This window comes from Hypanus sabinus, chromosome 6 (assembly GCF_030144855.1).
Source record: "Hypanus sabinus isolate sHypSab1 chromosome 6, sHypSab1.hap1, whole genome shotgun sequence".
In the NCBI taxonomy this organism is placed as follows: domain Eukaryota; kingdom Metazoa; phylum Chordata; class Chondrichthyes; order Myliobatiformes; family Dasyatidae; genus Hypanus; species Hypanus sabinus.
In genome coordinates this window covers 7,278,708-7,295,663 of record NC_082711.1, presented here as the reverse complement: position 1 = coordinate 7,295,663, position 16,956 = coordinate 7,278,708, and the positions used below count along the sequence as shown (strand labels likewise).

Sequence of the window (16,956 nt, the reverse complement as noted above, 5' to 3'; positions counted from 1 at the left end):
TCAAGTTCCGAGGAGTGAACGATGGAAGTAGAGAGGACATTTCCTATAGTAGAGGAGTTTTTTCCAGTTCTACAGAGAGTAAAAGGGAGGTGAGAGTTGATATTAGACCACTGGAAAATTATGCTGGTGAGGTAGCAACGGGGGACAAAGAAATGGCAGATGAACTTAATGGGTACTTCACTGTGGAAGACAATAGTAGTATGCCAGAGGTCTGAGAGTGACAGGGAGCAGGAGTGATTGTCATTGCTATTACTAAGGAAATAGTGCTGGCAAACTCAAAGGTCTTCAGGTGGATAAGTCACCTGGGCCAGATGGACTACATCCCAGAGTCCTGAGAGAGGTTGCTGAAGAGATAACAGATGCATTGGTCATGATCTTTCAAGGATCACTTGATTCAGGCATGGTCCCAGAAGACTGGAAGATTGCAAATGTCACTCCGCTCTTTCAGAAGGGAGGAAGGCAAAAGAAAGGAAATTATAGGCCAAGTTAGCCTAACCTCAGTGGTTGGGAAAGTGTTGCAGTCTATTATTAAGGATGAGGTTTTGGGGTGCTTGGAGACTAATGACAGGTCAAAGTCAGCATGGTTTCTGTAAAGGGAAATCTTGCCTGACAAATCTAGAACATAGAATATAAAACAGAGAAAACCTACAGCACAATACAGGCCCTTCGGCCCACAAAGCTGTGCCAAACATGTCCTTACCTTAGAACTACCTAGGCTTACCCATAGCCCTCTAATTTTTAAACTCCATGTAGCCATCCAGGAGCATCTTAAAAGACCCTATTGTTTCCGCCTCCAGCCACCGCCACCGGCAGCCCATTCCACACACTCACCACTCACTGCGTAAAAAAACTTACCCCTGACATCTCCTCTGTACCTACTTCCAAGCACCTTAAAACTATGCCCTCTCGTGTTAGCCATTTCAACCCTGGGAAAAAGCCTCTGGCTATCCACACGATCAATGCCTCTCATCATCTTACCTACCTCTAACAGGTCACCTCTCATCCTCTGTCACTCCAAGGAGAAAGTGCAAGTTCACTTAACCTTTTCTCATCAGGCATGCTCCCCAATCCAGGCAACATCCTTGTAAATCTCCTCTGCACCCTTTATATGGTTTCCACATCCTTCCTGTAGTAAGGCAACCAGAACTCAGCACAGTACTCCAAGTGGGGTCTGACCAGGGTCCTTTATAGCTGCAACATTGCCTCTCAGCTCTTAAACTCAATCCCACGGTTGATGAAGGCCAATGCACCATATGCCTTCTTAACCACAGAGTCAACTTGCAAAGGAGCTTTGAGTATCCTATGGATTCTGACCCCAAGATCCCTCCGATCCTCCACACTGCCAAGAGTCTTACTATTAATGCTATACAGTTGGCCTCCGTTTTTCGAACATTCGCTTTCCAACAGCTCGCTGTTACAAAAGACCTACAATAGTTACCTGGTTTTGCTAACAGAAGGTGCTTTCACTGTTACGAGAAAAGGCAGCCAAGCTCCTCTCTCGGAACTTCATTCTAGCCGCCATTGCTTAAACATGTGCCTCTGAGCATGTGGGCTTTATGTCAATTTATTTTGTGCATCCATTTGCAAGATGAGTTCTAAGATATCAGAAAAGCCTAAAGAGAGCTCATAAGGGTGTTACACTTAGCGTAAAACTAGACATAATTAAGCGTTTTGATAGTGGTGAATGAAGTAAGGACATTGTCTGCGCACTGAACTTGCCTGTGTCCACGATTTGCACTATTTAAACGCAGAGGGAAAGAATCTTGAAAGCTGCCGACATTACTGTAGGTTCTGCTCGTAGCAAAGTGGTCTCTTTTAGTCAGCATTCAATAATGGATAAAATGGAAAGTCTATTGCTTGAGTGGATTGATGGGCGTACAAAGCGTGGTGTTCCGTTAAGTTATCTCATACTTAAGGAGAAATCAGTCAGTCTTTTTAATAAGCTGAAACAGAGAGCACAGGATGATGATGATGAAAGTGTTGCGAAAGTGGAATTTAAAGGTGGTCATGGGTGGTTTGATCAGTTTCTGAGGCGAGGGCAGCTGCATTGCTTAAAGTTTACTGGAGAGAGTGCTTCGGCTGATACTGAAGCTGCCGAAAAGTTCCCAGCAGAACTGAAGAAAATAATTACAGAAGATGGTTATTCATATAAGCAAGTGTTTAACTGTGACGAAACTGCAATTTATTGGAAAAAATTGCTGAGCACCCCAACCTCCGACGACTCAGCCTCATCAGTGTGCTCACTGTCTTCCCGATTTCGCTAAGTGAATCTACACTGTACATATGTTATTTCTACTTTATATAGGCTGTGTATTTTTATGTACTATTTGGTATGATTTAGCAGCTTCATAGCTTAAAGGTTGCTGGAGAGACTGCTTCCGCTACGTAGTGAGATTTTCGCTATGCTACAGTGCCACAATGATTGCAGAAACAATAGACAGTAGGTGCAGGAGTAGGCCATTCGGCCCTTCTAGCCAGCACCACCATTTACTGTGATCATGGCTGATCATACACAATCAGTACCCCGTTCCTGCCCTCTCCCTATATCCCTTGACCCTGCTATCTATAAGAGCTCTATCTAACTCTCTCTTGAATGCATCCAGAGACTTGGCCTCCACTGCCTTCTGGGGCAGAGCATTCCACATATCCACCACTCTCTGGGTGAAAAAGTTTTTCCTCATCTCTGTTCTAAATGGCCTACCCCTTATTCTTAAACTGTGGCCTCTAGTTCTGGACTCACCCATCAGCAGGAACATGCTTCCTGCCTCCAGCGTGTCCAATCCCTTAATAATCTTATATGTTTCAATCAGATCCCCTCTCATCCTTCTAAATTCCAGTGTATACAAGCCCAGTCGCTCCAATCTTTCAACATACGACAGTCCAGCCATTCCAGGAATTAACCTTGTGAACCTACGCTGCACTCCCTCAATAGCAAGAATGTCCTTCCTCAAATTTGGAGACCAAAACTGTACAGAATACTCCAGGTAGGGTCTCACCAGGGCCCTGTACAGCTGCAGAAGGACCTCTTTACTCCTATACTCAATTCCTCTTGTTATAAAGGCCAGCATGCTATTAGCTTTCTTCACTACCTGCTGTACCTGCATGCTTGCTTTCATTGACTGATGTACAAGAACACCTAGATCTCGTTGTACTTTATATATTATTTCTTATATTACTTTATATACTATTTAAACGTATTTCTACTTTATATAGGCCGTGTATTAATCATATCTTTCCTGCTTTTACTATATGTTACTGTTATTTTAGGTTTTGTGTGTTATTTGGCATGATCCTGTTGGCTATTTTTTGGGTCTGGGACTGCTCACAAATTTTTCCCATATTAATAAATGGAAATTGCTTATTCACTTAACGACATTCCTGCTGACAATCCGTTTCATAGGAACGCTCTACCTTCAGATAGCGGGGGAAACCTGTATTCTGCCATCATATTTGACCTACCAAAATGAGCCACCTCACACTTATCTGGGTTGAACTCCATCTGCCACTTCTCAGCCCAGTTTTGCATCCAATCAATGTCCCACTGTAACCTCTGACAGCCCTTCACACTATCCACAACACCCCAACTTCTGTGTTATCAGCAAATTTACTAACCTATCCCTCCACTTCCTTCACCCAGGTCATTCATAAAAATCACAAACAGTAGGGGTCCCAGAACAGATCCCTGAGGCCCACCACTAGTCACGGACCTCAGTGTAGAATATGACCCATCTACAACCACTTTTTCCCTTCTGTTTGCAAGCCAGTTCTGGATCCACAAAGCAATGTCCCCTTGGATCCCATTCCTCCTTACTTTCTCAATAAGCCTTGCATGGGGTACCTTATCAAATGCCTTGCTGAAATCCATATACACTACATCTACTGCTCTTCATTCATCAATGTGTTTAGTCATATCCTCAAAAAATTCAATCAGGCTCATAAGGCACGACCTGCCTTTGACAAAGCCATGCTGACTATTCCTAATCATATTATACCTCTCTAAATGTTCATAAATCCTCTTAAGATCTTCTCCATCAACTTACCAACCACTGAGGTAAGACTCACTGGCCTATAATTTCCTGAGCTATCTCTACTCTCTTTCTTGAATAAGGGAACAACATCAGCAATCCTCCAATCCTCCAAAACCTCACCCGTCCTCATTGATGATGTAAAGATCATTGCCAGAGGCTCAGCAACCTCCTCCCTTGCTTCCTACGGTAGCCTGGGTACATCTAATCCGGTCCCGGTGACTTATCCAACTTGATGCTTTCCAAAAGCTCCAGCACATCCTCTTCCTTAATATCTACATCATATATGTCAAACTCAAGGCCCGCGGACCAAATCCAGCCCGCGGTGGAATTATCTTTGGCCCGCGAGATAATATCTAATTACTATTAAAGCTGGCCCCAGTAATCGAAGCACCTATGGCGTATGATATGGCTAATGCTGAGTTTATTCAGGTACCAGGTTTTCAGGGTTTTTAGTGTTTATTCGGTTTCCCTGGTTTATTTCCTGAATATCATTAATGAATAAATTTTTTTTCTATTAGAGCTGGCCCACCGGTATAGTGCATGCACCACAAATACTACAAATCCCACAATGCACTGCCAGTGCATTGCTCGCGCTTGCCTGACTCTCTCATCAGCATCCTTATGGCGCTAGTCACGTGTGGTCAACTTTCAGCTATCCCTCACCCCAAAAATGGCTGAACAAAAGGTGGACTTTGAAAACAGGGGTTTTCAAGGCAGGTGGGAGGCAGAGTATATGTTCGCAGATATAAAGGGCAAACCTGTTTGTCTTGTGTGCGGAGAAGGTGTGGCTGTAATTAAAGAATATAACGTAAGACGACACTATGAAACGAAACACTACGACAAATACAAGCATCTGGACAAGAAACAGAAGCCCGCGATGTGCGGTCAAAAGAGTGGATTGGTGGGCAGGATCCGGGAGAAGATGCGGGAGGAAAACGGCACAGGTGAGCTGACAGCTTATCACTGCATCATACACCAGGAATCGATGTGTGGCAAAGCCTTGAAAATGGAACATATAATGAGCACCATAACACGAGCAGTTAACTTCATAAGAGCCAAAGGTTTAAATCACCGCGAGTTCAAGTCGTTTCTGGAGGAGTTGGGTTCAGAATATAATGATTTGCCCTATCATACAGCGGTGCGATGGTTAAGCCAAGGAAAAGTGCTGAAAAGATGTTTCGAGTTGCGTGAGGAGATCTGTCAGTTCATGGAAAGCAAAGGGAAAGACACAACAGAGCTCAGGGATAAAAAGTTGCTTTGTGAAATGGCGTTTCTGCGTAACGGTTAGGTCTACATTTGTGTTTGCTAATGCTTGATTTCAAACGGTTTATTAATGGAAAAGGTATGGCTCCCAAAACAATCTTAGCCGAAATAGCATCGTTTCTTTCTCGTTGCCTACTTTCTTGTAATCTATGTCTGTAAGTTAATACCAATCATAAAAAGAATGCTTGCTAGGCAATCTGCTTCATAAAAAATGAAATTCGTAAAGTGAAACAATTTTAGATATAGCAGAGTCTGAGACACATGAGAGCAGGTTGAAAAAATGAAGGCAACAAAAGCTGTGGGAGCATGCGCACGCACAACTGATCCGGCCTGCATGAAGTCGCATTTTTCTCAATCCGGCCCATGACCTAAAATGAGTTTGACACCCCTGATCTACATTCTCAAGCTTTTCAGGCCACTGCAAGTCATCCCTACAATGGCCAAGATCCTTTTCCATAGTGAATACTGAAGCAAAGTATTCATTAAGTACCTCTGCTATTTCCTCTGGTTCCATACACACTTTTCCACTGTCACACTTGATTGGTCCTTCTCGCTCACATCTTATCCTCTTGCTCTTCACACACTCTTAGAATACCTTAGGGTTTTCTTTAATCCTGTTCGCCAAGGCCTCCTCTTGGCTCCTTCTGGCTCTCCTAATTTCATTCTTAACCTTTTTGCTAGTCTTATAATATTCTAAGTCTCTATCATTACCCAGTTTTATGAACCTTTCATAAGCTCTTCTTTTCTTCTTGACTAGATTTACAACAGCTTTTGTACACCACGGTTCCTGTACCTACCATCCTTTCCCCGTCTCATTAGAATGCATCTTTGCAGAATTCCACACAAATATTCCCTGAACGCTTGCCATATTTCTTCATACGTTTCCCTGAGAACATCTGTTTACAATTTATGCTTCCAATTTCCTGCCTGATAGCCTCATATTTCCTCTTACTCCAATTAAACGTTTCCCTAACTTGTCTGTTCCTATCTCTCTCCAATGCTATTGTAAAGGAGATAGAATTGTGATCACTATCTCCAAAATGCTCTCCCACTGAGAGATCTGACACCTGACCAGGTTCATTTCCCAATACCAGATCAAGTACAGCCTCTCCTCTTGTAGGCTTATCTACATATTGTGTCAAGAAACCTTCTTGAACACACCTAACAAACTCCACCCCATCTTAACCGCTCACTCTAAGGACATACCATTCAATATCTGGGAAATTAAAATCTCCCACCACAACAGCCCTGTTATTATTGCACCTTTGCAGAATCTGTCTCCCTATCTGCTCCTCGATATCCCTGTTACTATTGGGTGGTCTATAAAAACACCCAGTAGAGTTATTGACCCCTTCCTATTCCTAACTTCCACCCACAGAGACTCTGTAGACAATCCCTCCATGACCTCCTCCTTTTCTGCAGCCGTGACACTATCCCTGATCAACTGTGCCATGCCTCCAACCTCTTTTGCCTCACTTTGTCCTTTCTGAAACATCTAAATCTGTCAAAGTTCTTCAAGGAAGTAACAAGTGTGGACAAAGGAGAAGCAGTGGATGTCATTTACTTGGATTTTCAGAAGGTGTTTAATAAGGTGCCACACATGAGGCTACTTAACAAGATAAAATCCTGTGGCTTTACAGGAAAGATACTGAAATGGATAGCAGAATGGCTGACAGGCAGGAGGCAGAGAGTGGGAATAAAAGGGGCCTTTCTTGATTGGCTGTCAGTGAATAGTGGTGTTCCTCAGGGGTCAGTATTGGGACCAATACTTCTCACATTGTTTGTCAATGATTTAGATAATGGAATAGATGGCTTTGTGGATGACACAAAAGTAGGTGGAGGGGTAGGTAATGTGATTGCAGCAGGACTTAGACAAATTTGAAGAATGGGCTAAAAAGTGGCAGGTGGAATACAGTGTTGGAAAATGCATGATAATGCATTTTGGTAAAAGGAACAATAGTACAGACTAATATCTAAATAAGGAGAAGGTTCAAACATCACAGATGCAGAGGGACTTAGGAGTCATCATGCAAGACTACCAGAAGGTTAATTTACAGGTTGAGTCTGTGGTAAAGGCGGCAAATACAATGTTGGTAAGGGGAATAGAATATAAAAGCAAGGAGATAATGTTCAGCCTTTATAAGACACTAGTTAGGCTGCACTTGGAGTATTGTCAACAGTTTTGTGTCCCATATCTCAGAAAGTATGTGTTGTCATTGGAGAGAGTCCAGAAGAAGTTCATAAGAATGATTCTGGGAATGAAAGTGTTAAGATATGAGGAACGTTTGGCAGCTAGAATTTAGAAGAATGCGGGAGGATCTCATTGAAACCTACTGAATGTTGAAAGAACTAGATAGAGTGGATGTGGAGAGGATGTTTCCTATGATGGGGATACACAGAAATAGAGGGCACAGCCTCAAAATTGAGGAGCGACCCTTTAGAACAGAGGTAGGGAGGAATTTTTTTTTTTAGCCAGAGTAGTAAATCTGTGGAATGCTCTGCCACAGACTACAGTGGAGGCCAAGTCCCTGGGTATATTTAAGGCGGAAATTGATAGTTTCCTGATCAGTCAGGGCATCAAAGGATATGGTGAGAAGGCAGGTGTATGGGGTTGAATGGAATCCAGAATCAGCCATAATGGAATGGCAGTGCAGACTCAATGGGTTGAATGGCCTAATTCCACTCTTATGACTTATGGTCTGATGGAGACCACAGGATACAGATGTAGAATATAAAGATGTCATTGAGAACAGAGATGAGGAGGAATTGCTTTAGCCAGAAAGTGGCGAATCAGTGCATCATAGAATGGTTGTTCCTTTTCATGCCTTATGGCGTATCTGCCAGCATTTTTTGCTGTTTTCTTTGCATTTGACTGTTGTTTACAAGGCTGAGTTGCTGCTCAACCCAGCATAGATGGGAAGTGAACAAGGGGCCAGTCAGATTCAAATCTGGGACCATTTGCCTCGAAGTCCACAGCTCATGTCACTACACCACCAGCCTGAAAGTATAACTGCTTGAAATTGCTCACTCTTCTCTACCTCTGATCCCTCTGAGGATTGGTGTGTGTTCCCTCATCATACCCTTTCTGAAGTCCTCAATCAGTTCTTTAATCTTACTGATGTTTGCAGTTTGTTGTCTTTTGCACATTGGTTGTGTGTCCATCCTGTTGGCTGTAGTCTTTTATTAACTCTATTGGGTTTCTTGGATTTACTGAGTGCACATGCAAGAAAACCAATCCCAGCGTTGTATATGGTGACATACATGTACTTTGTTAATGAATTTATTTTGAACTTTGCCCACACGAAACTGCAGAGTGTTGTGAACACAGTTCAGCCTCTCCTCCATGGACTCAGTCTAAACTTCCCGCTGCCTCAGTACAGTAGCCAGCATAATCACAGTCCTGCTGAAGGGTTTCGGCCCAAAACGTTAGCTGTACTCTTTCCTAGATGTTGCATGACCTGCTGAATTCCTCCAACATTTTATGTGTGTTGCTCCTACTTCCAGCATCTGCATATTTTCTCCTGTTTGTAATCACAGACCCCACTCATCCCAGACATTCTCTCTTCTCCCCTCACAAACAGTAGAAAATATGCAGATGCTGGAAACATGAGCAACACACACAAAATGCTGGAGGAACTCAGCAGGCCAGGCAGCCTCTAGGAAAGGAGTACAGTCAACGTTTCTACTTGCACTGCACTTCCTCTGTAATTGTAACACTTTATTCTGCAATCTGTTGTTTTCCCTTGTTGTACCTCAGCACACTGAGTAATGATCTGATCAGTATGAATAGTACAGAAGACAAGTTTCTCACTGTATCTTGTACATGAAACAATAAACCAATACAAACTACCTCATTTTAACCTTGCCCCTTATTGTTTGCCTCCATTGCACAGCTATCTCTGGCAATGAATTGCACAAATTCATCTCCCTCTGACTAAAGAAATTCCTCATCTCTGTTCTAAAGGGACATCCTTCTCTTTTGAGGCTGTGCCCTCTGGTCCCAGACTCCCCCACTATAGGAATCATCCTCTACACACCCACTCTGTCTAGGCCTTTCAACATTTGATAGGTTTCAATGAGAATCCCCCCCTACCCCCGAATTCTCGAAACTCCAGTGAGTACAGGCCCAGAGCTATCAAACAAACCTCCTACATTGACCCTTACAATCACAAAATCATTCTTGTGAACCTCCTCTGGACTCTCTCCAATGAATGCACATCCTTTCTCAGATAATAGGCCCAAAACTGGTCACAATATTTCAAGTGTGATCCGACTAAGGACTTATAAAGAAACCCTCAGTTCATCAATAACCCTGCCACGAGCAAGCATTGCTACCCTGCTGAGTATTCCCAATGTTTTCTGCTTATTCCAAGCACGGGTGTTTAGCTGGGCTTGCCGTAGCACTGGAGACACAAGGATACTGGCGAAAGGGAAAAGCTTACCTTTTGTGAAACTGAAGTGCGGCCTGTTTGGCGAGCTCTGCGGGCGGGTAGTGGCAATACAGCTCCTCTGCTTTGATGATCAGCTTCTCGTAAGGAAGATCGTGAGGTATCTTGGACAGAAGCTGGTGGACGCTCGCCATCTCACATTCACACTTGAGAACTTCCTGCTCCCTGTACAGCACAATCTGAAATAAAAATCAGTCTCACAAACGTGGCTTTGCACAACACTTTGTTCACATTAACGCTGTAGTGGATGCTCACCAAATGGGGCAGGGTTACAACCCCACATATGGGTGCATTCAGAACACTATACAAGGGTGTAACACTATGCATGAGTGCAAGTTAATGGTGCAGGAATGCATCACCGCGACCATGCTCACAAAATTGTACAGGGTAGCAATACCAAACGCGGGTGCTCAGAAAAACAGTGCAAGAATGCAAGTGGGTGCAAGCAAACAATGCAGGGATGCAACACTGGGATGCATGGATGCTCGTCAATGATGCGGAAATGCAACAGTGCACGTGGGTGCTCAGCAACAACATTGGGATACATCACTACCTACCGCTGCCGCAAGGTAGACAGGCATCAGTGGGTGACTTGCCAGGAAGAAGTCGTAGAGCCTGACGGTGTGACGGAACTCGGAGAGAACATGACCATACCAGGTAATCAGCCAGCTCAGGGCAAAGATGGTGCCAACTTCGGCCCTGAATGAGGAGACCCAAGATAGCTTCAGCCACAGAAAGTGGGAAACAACATACACAGAGCTTTCACACCCAATGAACCCAATGTTGAAGTCCCTGAGTCAGATTGTCCAGAGGATGGAGACCTGATGTCTCAGAACTAGAGCTGAACCCCACAGCCTGTTCCAGGTTGAAAGTGGGTGGGGGGCAGGGAGCAAGAGGGGGAAAGAGAAGGGGATGGGATAGGACGGGAGGAGGTGGTGGGGAGAAGGCGGATCGAGCGAGGGTGGGAGAGAAGGGGAAGGGGTAGGACAGGAGGAGGAGGAGAGGGGAAGGTGCAGAGGACAGGGGCGGAATGGTGGGGAGACACTTTGAAACTGCATCCAAGGGGAACTTGAAATAAGCTCAGAATATTTCAAGTTTCAGTTCATTTTAATCATTGTTCAACCATACATAAACACAACCAAACGAAACAAAGTTTCTCCAGGGCTAAGGTGCAAAACGTACACAGAAGAACAAGGTACGTACAGGGTAGCAAGGAAACAAAGTCACACAAAAATACTTAAAGATTCAGGATTAAGATGAGGTAAAAAGAGCCATAAATCACAAGCTTTCTCCCCCTCCCAACATTTCAGCTCCTGTGGGTGGAGACCCAGACACACATGTCAGAGGTAGGTTTGTTCTATTTTTTTGTGTGTTTTTTAAAATATAAACACAGAATGGTGGGTGCATGGAACGTACTACCGGAGGTGGTGGTAGAGGCAGATACATTGGGGACACTTTAGAAACTCTTAGATAGACACATGGATGAAAGAAAAATGGAGGGCTACGTGGAGGAAAGCGTTAGATTGATCTTGGCACATCGTGGACAGAAGGGCCTGTACTGTGCTATACTGTTCTAAAGTGTTGTAGTTACAGAGAAAGTGGACCAAGCAGGCCATAAAGTGAAAAATCACAGCTAGATTGTAAGGTTAATAGTCCATCTTATTGTAAATAGGGAATTATTTCATAGTCTTCTAACAGCATGATAGAATCTGTCCCTGAGCCTGTGGGAGTGCTTTCAGACTTTCATACCTTCTACCCGATAGGAGAGTGGATAAGTTTCTGACTATCTATGCCTCATGTCATGCCTCAAAATTAGAACCAGGTTTTATACCACTTGCCTATGTCATGAAATTTGCTGTTTTATTGATAGCAGTACATAGCAATAAACAATTTTAAAAATACTATAAATTACAATAAGCATATATAATTTAAAAATTAAATACATAGTGCAAAAAGGGGGAGAAAAAGATATGTTCATGGATTCATTGTCAAGTCAGAAATCAGATGGCAGAGAAGAAGCTGTTCCTGAAATGTTTAGTGTGTGTCTTCAGGCTCCTGTACCTACTCGTTGCTGGTAGCAGTGAGAAGAGAGCATGTCCTGGATGATGGGGGTCCCTAACGCTGGATGCCCTCTTTTTGAATCATCGCCTTTTGAAGGTGTCCCCGATGCTGGGGAGGCTAGTGTCCATGATGGAGCTGGCCAAGTTTACAACTATCTACAGCTCATTTCAATCCTAGGCAGCAGCCTCGACTCACGAATACTCTCCACGGTGTATCTGCAAAAATTTGAGAGTGTTGTTGGTGACATACCAAATTTAATCAAACACTTAATGAAATATAGCTTCCGTCTTCCCTTTGTTGTAACTATATTAATATTTTGGGCCCAGGATAGATCCTGAGAAATGTTGACACCCAGGAATTTCAAACTGTTCACCCATTGCGATGTTGATCCCCTGATAAGAACTGGCATGTGTTCCCTCAACTTCCCCTTCCTGAAGTCTACAATCAATTCCTTAGTCTTACTGACATTGAGTGTAAGTTTGTTGCTGCGACTCCACTCAACCTGCTGTCTATCTCACTGCTGGATTCCTCCTCATCACCACCTGATATTCTGCCAACAATGGCTGCGTTGTCAGCAAATTTATAGATGGTGTTTGAACTGTGCCGAGCCACAGTCATGGGTGTAGAGACAATAGAGCAGTGGGCTAAGCAAGCATCCTTAAGGTATGCCAGGGTTGATTGTCAGCGAGGAGATATTATTTCCAATCCACAGACTGAGGTCTTCCTGTGCAGAAGCAGGTACGGAGGCTATCAAGCTGTCTATGAAGTTACCTCACGTCCTCCTTTTCTCCAAAGAGAAAAGCCCTAGCTCGCTCTACCTATCCTCAATAGGACATGTTCGCCAGTCTAGGTAGCATCCTGGTAAACCTACTTTATAAACCTCTCTAAAGCTTCAAACATCCTTCTTACAATGAGGCAACCAGAAATGAACACAATATTCCAAGTAGGGTCTAACCAGGGTTTTATAGAACTGCAACATTACCTCATGACTGTTGAACTCTTTGTTGCCCCATTTTGCCACTTATGAAGCATGATGGACAACATGGTAAGAGTGTTAAAATGAGGGGCATGGATAGGGTAGTCAGCAAGTCTTTTCCCCAATATATTGTCCAAAAATAGGGAAGGGTGCTGTATTGCTCTAGGACCCTAAAGCACGTCCTACATGATGCAGTACCAGATTTTCACACCAGAGACCAATAGTGAGTTAGATTCTGGATTAGTTAAATAATTCCTTTCATTTCACATCTGTCTCTCATATTTCTATTTACTAATCACCTAATCACCCTGGTGCCCAGGTTCAGGACATCTTATCTGACTCGCAGAGAAATTTGCAGAGGGAGGAGAAAGAACCAGTTGTCGTGGTCCATGTGGGTACCAATGACATAGGTAGAATGAGGAAAGAGATTCTGCTAAGGGAATTTGAGCAGCTAGGGACTAATTAAAAAGCAGAACCAAAAAATTGGTAATCTCTGGATTTCTACCTGAGCCACGTGCAAATTGGCACAAAGTCAAGAAGATTAAGTGTTAGATGCGTGGTTCAAAGATTGGTGTGGGAGAAGTGGGTGTGAATTCTTGGGAAATTGGCACCAGCATTGGAGAAAGAGGGATGGGCTCCACCTGAACCGTGATGGGACCTGAATCCCAGCGAATTGCATAACTAGAGCTGTGGATAGGGCTTGAAACTAAATAGGAGGATTTAGGAGGAAGTAGGTTTCCTACTTGAAACTAAGTAGGAGGGTGGGTTCAATAGATTGAATAAGTATGGATAAAGTAAAAGGGAAAAATGTGGATAAAGATAAAGCAAAAGAAGAAAAAAAAGAGAAAAGTAAGAGTGGTGTAAAGAAAAGTCAGGTGCAAACGAGAAAAAGATTACAAGATTTTAAAAAGCACAATGAGTGTAAGATCACTTTATCTGAATGCCCATCGTATTCAAAACAAGGTCAGTGAAGTTGTGGCACAAAGCACTACAAAGGGGTATGATTTAGTGGCCGTTACAGAAATGTGGTTGCAGGGTGGAGAGGATTGGGAATTAAATATCCAAGGATATCAGATAATATGGAAGGATAAGCAGAAAGGTAAGGAAGGTGGGGTAGTGCTCTTTAATTAAGGATGAGATCAGGGCGATAGTGAGAGAAAATAAGATCTAAGGAGCAGAATGTTGAATCCATCTGGGTAGAGATTAGGAATAGTAAAGGGGGAAAAAAAATCACTGGTGGGAGTTGTCTATCAGCCACTAATAATAACATTACAGTGACACAGTGACAAATATCTGAAGCATGTAAGAAAGGAACAGCAGTTATCATGGGGTGCAACTTGCATATAGATTGGGTGAATCAAGTTGGTCAGGCAGTCTTGAGGAGGAGTTCATAGGAATGCATTTGTGGTGGCTTTCTTGAACAGCATGTTAGTGAACCTAAAAGGGAATGCGCTATCTTCAATCTGATCCTGTGCAATGAGACAGGTAAAATTAGAGATCTTGTAGTTAGGGATCCTTTTGGAAAGAGTGATCACAGTATGAAAGAGTGTCGCATAGAAATGGAGGGTGCAATATTTTGATCTAAAACCAGTGTATGATGCCTAAACAATGGAAGACTACAATGGGATGAGGGAGGATTTGGCTAGTGTAGACAGGCTATATGGTGGGACGATTGAGGAACAGTGGAAGACTTTCAAAGATATTTTTCACGGTGCTCAACAAAAGTATATTCCAGTTAAAAACAAGGACAGTAAGGGTGAGGAGAGCCAGTCTTGGATAACTAAGGAAATAAAAGCAGGCATTAAACTAAAAGCTTGTGCTTACAAAGTCACCAAGAGTAGTGGGGAACTGGAAGACTGGGAAAACTTTAAAATGCAACAAAGAATCATAAAGTGAGCAATAAAGAGAGGGAAGATAGATTGTGAAAATAAACTAGCACAAAATATAAAAACAGACAGTAAAAGTTTTTATAATAATATAAAGTGGAAAAGGGTGGCTAAAGTGAATGTAGGCCCCTTGGTAGACAAGAAGGGGAAATTGATATTTGGTAATGAGGAAATGGCCGAGGCTTTGAATGACTATTTTGTGTACTATTTTGTTGTACTTCACAAGTCTAACATGCCAAAGAGAGATGTTGTGGATACAATGGGAGGTGAGGACCTCGATACAATAGCTAACACTAAAGAGGTAGTGCTGAGCAAACTTATGACAGATAAGTCCCCTGGTCCTGATGGAATGCAACCCAGAGTACTGAAAGAAATGACAGAAGTTATAGTAGAAATTTTGATGATAATTTACCAAAATTCTCTGGACTCTGGGCAGGTCCCAGCAGATTGGAAGACAGTGAATGTCACGCCACTGTTCAAATGTTAGAACAGAAATTAGTTTAACATCTGTAGTTGGGAAAATGCTTGGGAGCTATTAAAGAAGAAATAGCGAAGCAACTGAAAGAAATCGATCCAATGTTGGTAAATGCGAGGTCATTCACTTTGGAAGAAAAAAAAATGAAACAGCAGGTTATTATTTAAATGGTAAAAAATTGCAGCATGCTGCTGTGCAGAGGGACTTGGGAGTGCTTGTGCATGAAGGTTGGTTTGCAGGCTATCAAGAAGGCAAATGAGATGTTGGCCATCATTGCTAGAGGGATTGAATTTAAGAGCAGGGAGGTTATACTGCAATCGTACAGGGTACTGGTGAGGCTGCACCTGGAGTACTTTGTGCAGTTCTGGTCTCCTTACCTGAGGAAGGATACACTGGCTTTGGAGGCGGTGCAGAGGAGGTTCACCAGGTTGATTCCAAATATGAGGGGGTTAGACACTGAGGAGAGATTGAGTGACCCTGGGACTGTACTCGATGGAATTCAGAAGAATGAGAGGAGGTCTGATAGAAACATATAAAATTATGAAAGGGATAGATAAGGTAGAGGCAGGAAAGTTGTTTCCACTGATAGGGGAGACAAGAACTAGGGGACCAAGTCTCAAGATTCGGGGAGGTTGATTTAGGATGGAGATGATGAGGAACTGCTTTTCCCAACGGGTGGCAAAACTGTGGAATTCTCTGCCCAATGAAGCAGTGGAAGTTACCTCAGTAAATATATTTAAGACAAGGTTGGATAGATTTTTGCATAGTAGGTGAATAAAGGGATATGGGGAAAAGGCAGGTAGGTGGAGATGAGTCCGTGGCCAGATGGCCTACTCCTGCTCCTATTTCTTATGTTTTCTTGAGGTGATGTTGAGGGACCAATGAGATTCTCCATTACTGTATGTGCACTCCTGAAACTTGGTGCTCCTAACACTCTCCACAGGTGAGCCCTGTACTAATAACATGACAGATGCACCTGAAGAATATGTGCTTAACCCGCTGCTCTACTCTTTCTACACCAACATCAGTGTGGCTATATAAAGCTCAAATGCCATCCATAGATTCGCTGATGACACAACTATTGTCGGCAGAACTCAAATGGTGATGAGAAGGAATGCAGGAGTGAGATAGATCAGCTGGCTGAGTGGTGTCACAACAACATCACACACAACAACAGTAAGTAATTGATTGTGTAATTCAGGAAAGGACGTCAAGCAAACATACACCAGTCCTCATCAAAGGGTCAACAATGGAAACAAGTTCCTGAGAGCCCAACATCTCTGAAGATCTATCCTGGGCCCAAAGTATTGATAAATCATGAAGGCGGCACATGAGCAGCTACATTTCATTAGGAGTTAGAGGAGATTTGGTATGTCACCAAAGATTCTCACACATTTCTACAGATGTACCACGGAGAGCATTCTAACTGGTTGCATCACCATCTGATATGGAGGAGCCACTGCACAGGATTGGAAAAAACTGCAGAAATTTGTAACTCAGCCAGTTCCATCATGGGCACTAGCCTCCACAGCATCAAGGACACTTCAAAACAGTGACGCCTGAAAAAGGCAGCATCCATCCTTAAGGACCCCTCCACCCAGGACATTCCCTCTTCTCATTGCTAACATCAGGGAGGAGGTACAGGAGCCTGAGACCCACACTCAGGATTTTTGGAACAGCTTCTTCCCCTTCACCCTTTCTGAATGGACAACGAACCCACATACACTACTTCACTGTCCTTTGCTATCTTTTTGTACTTGCTACTTATCTTTCAGTACTTATTTCTTATTGTAATTCATAGTATACTTTATGTATGGCA

At 43.2% G+C, this 16,956-nt stretch overlaps 1 protein-coding gene across 1 annotated transcript in view; it reads right to left on the bottom strand.

Moving 5' to 3' along the window:
* The window catches only part of zgc:63863 (uncharacterized protein LOC393372 homolog), a 55,785-nt gene that overhangs the window by 14,435 nt on the left and 24,394 nt on the right, over nt 1-16,956 (bottom strand). Inside the window, exons 6-7 of the mRNA XM_059971632.1 lie at nt 10,297-10,438; nt 9,734-9,918 (exon numbers count right to left, since the gene is read on the bottom strand). Coding sequence (XP_059827615.1) covers nt 9,734-9,918; nt 10,297-10,438 — 327 coding nt within the window. The remainder of the gene's footprint in view (nt 1-9,733; nt 9,919-10,296; nt 10,439-16,956) is intronic.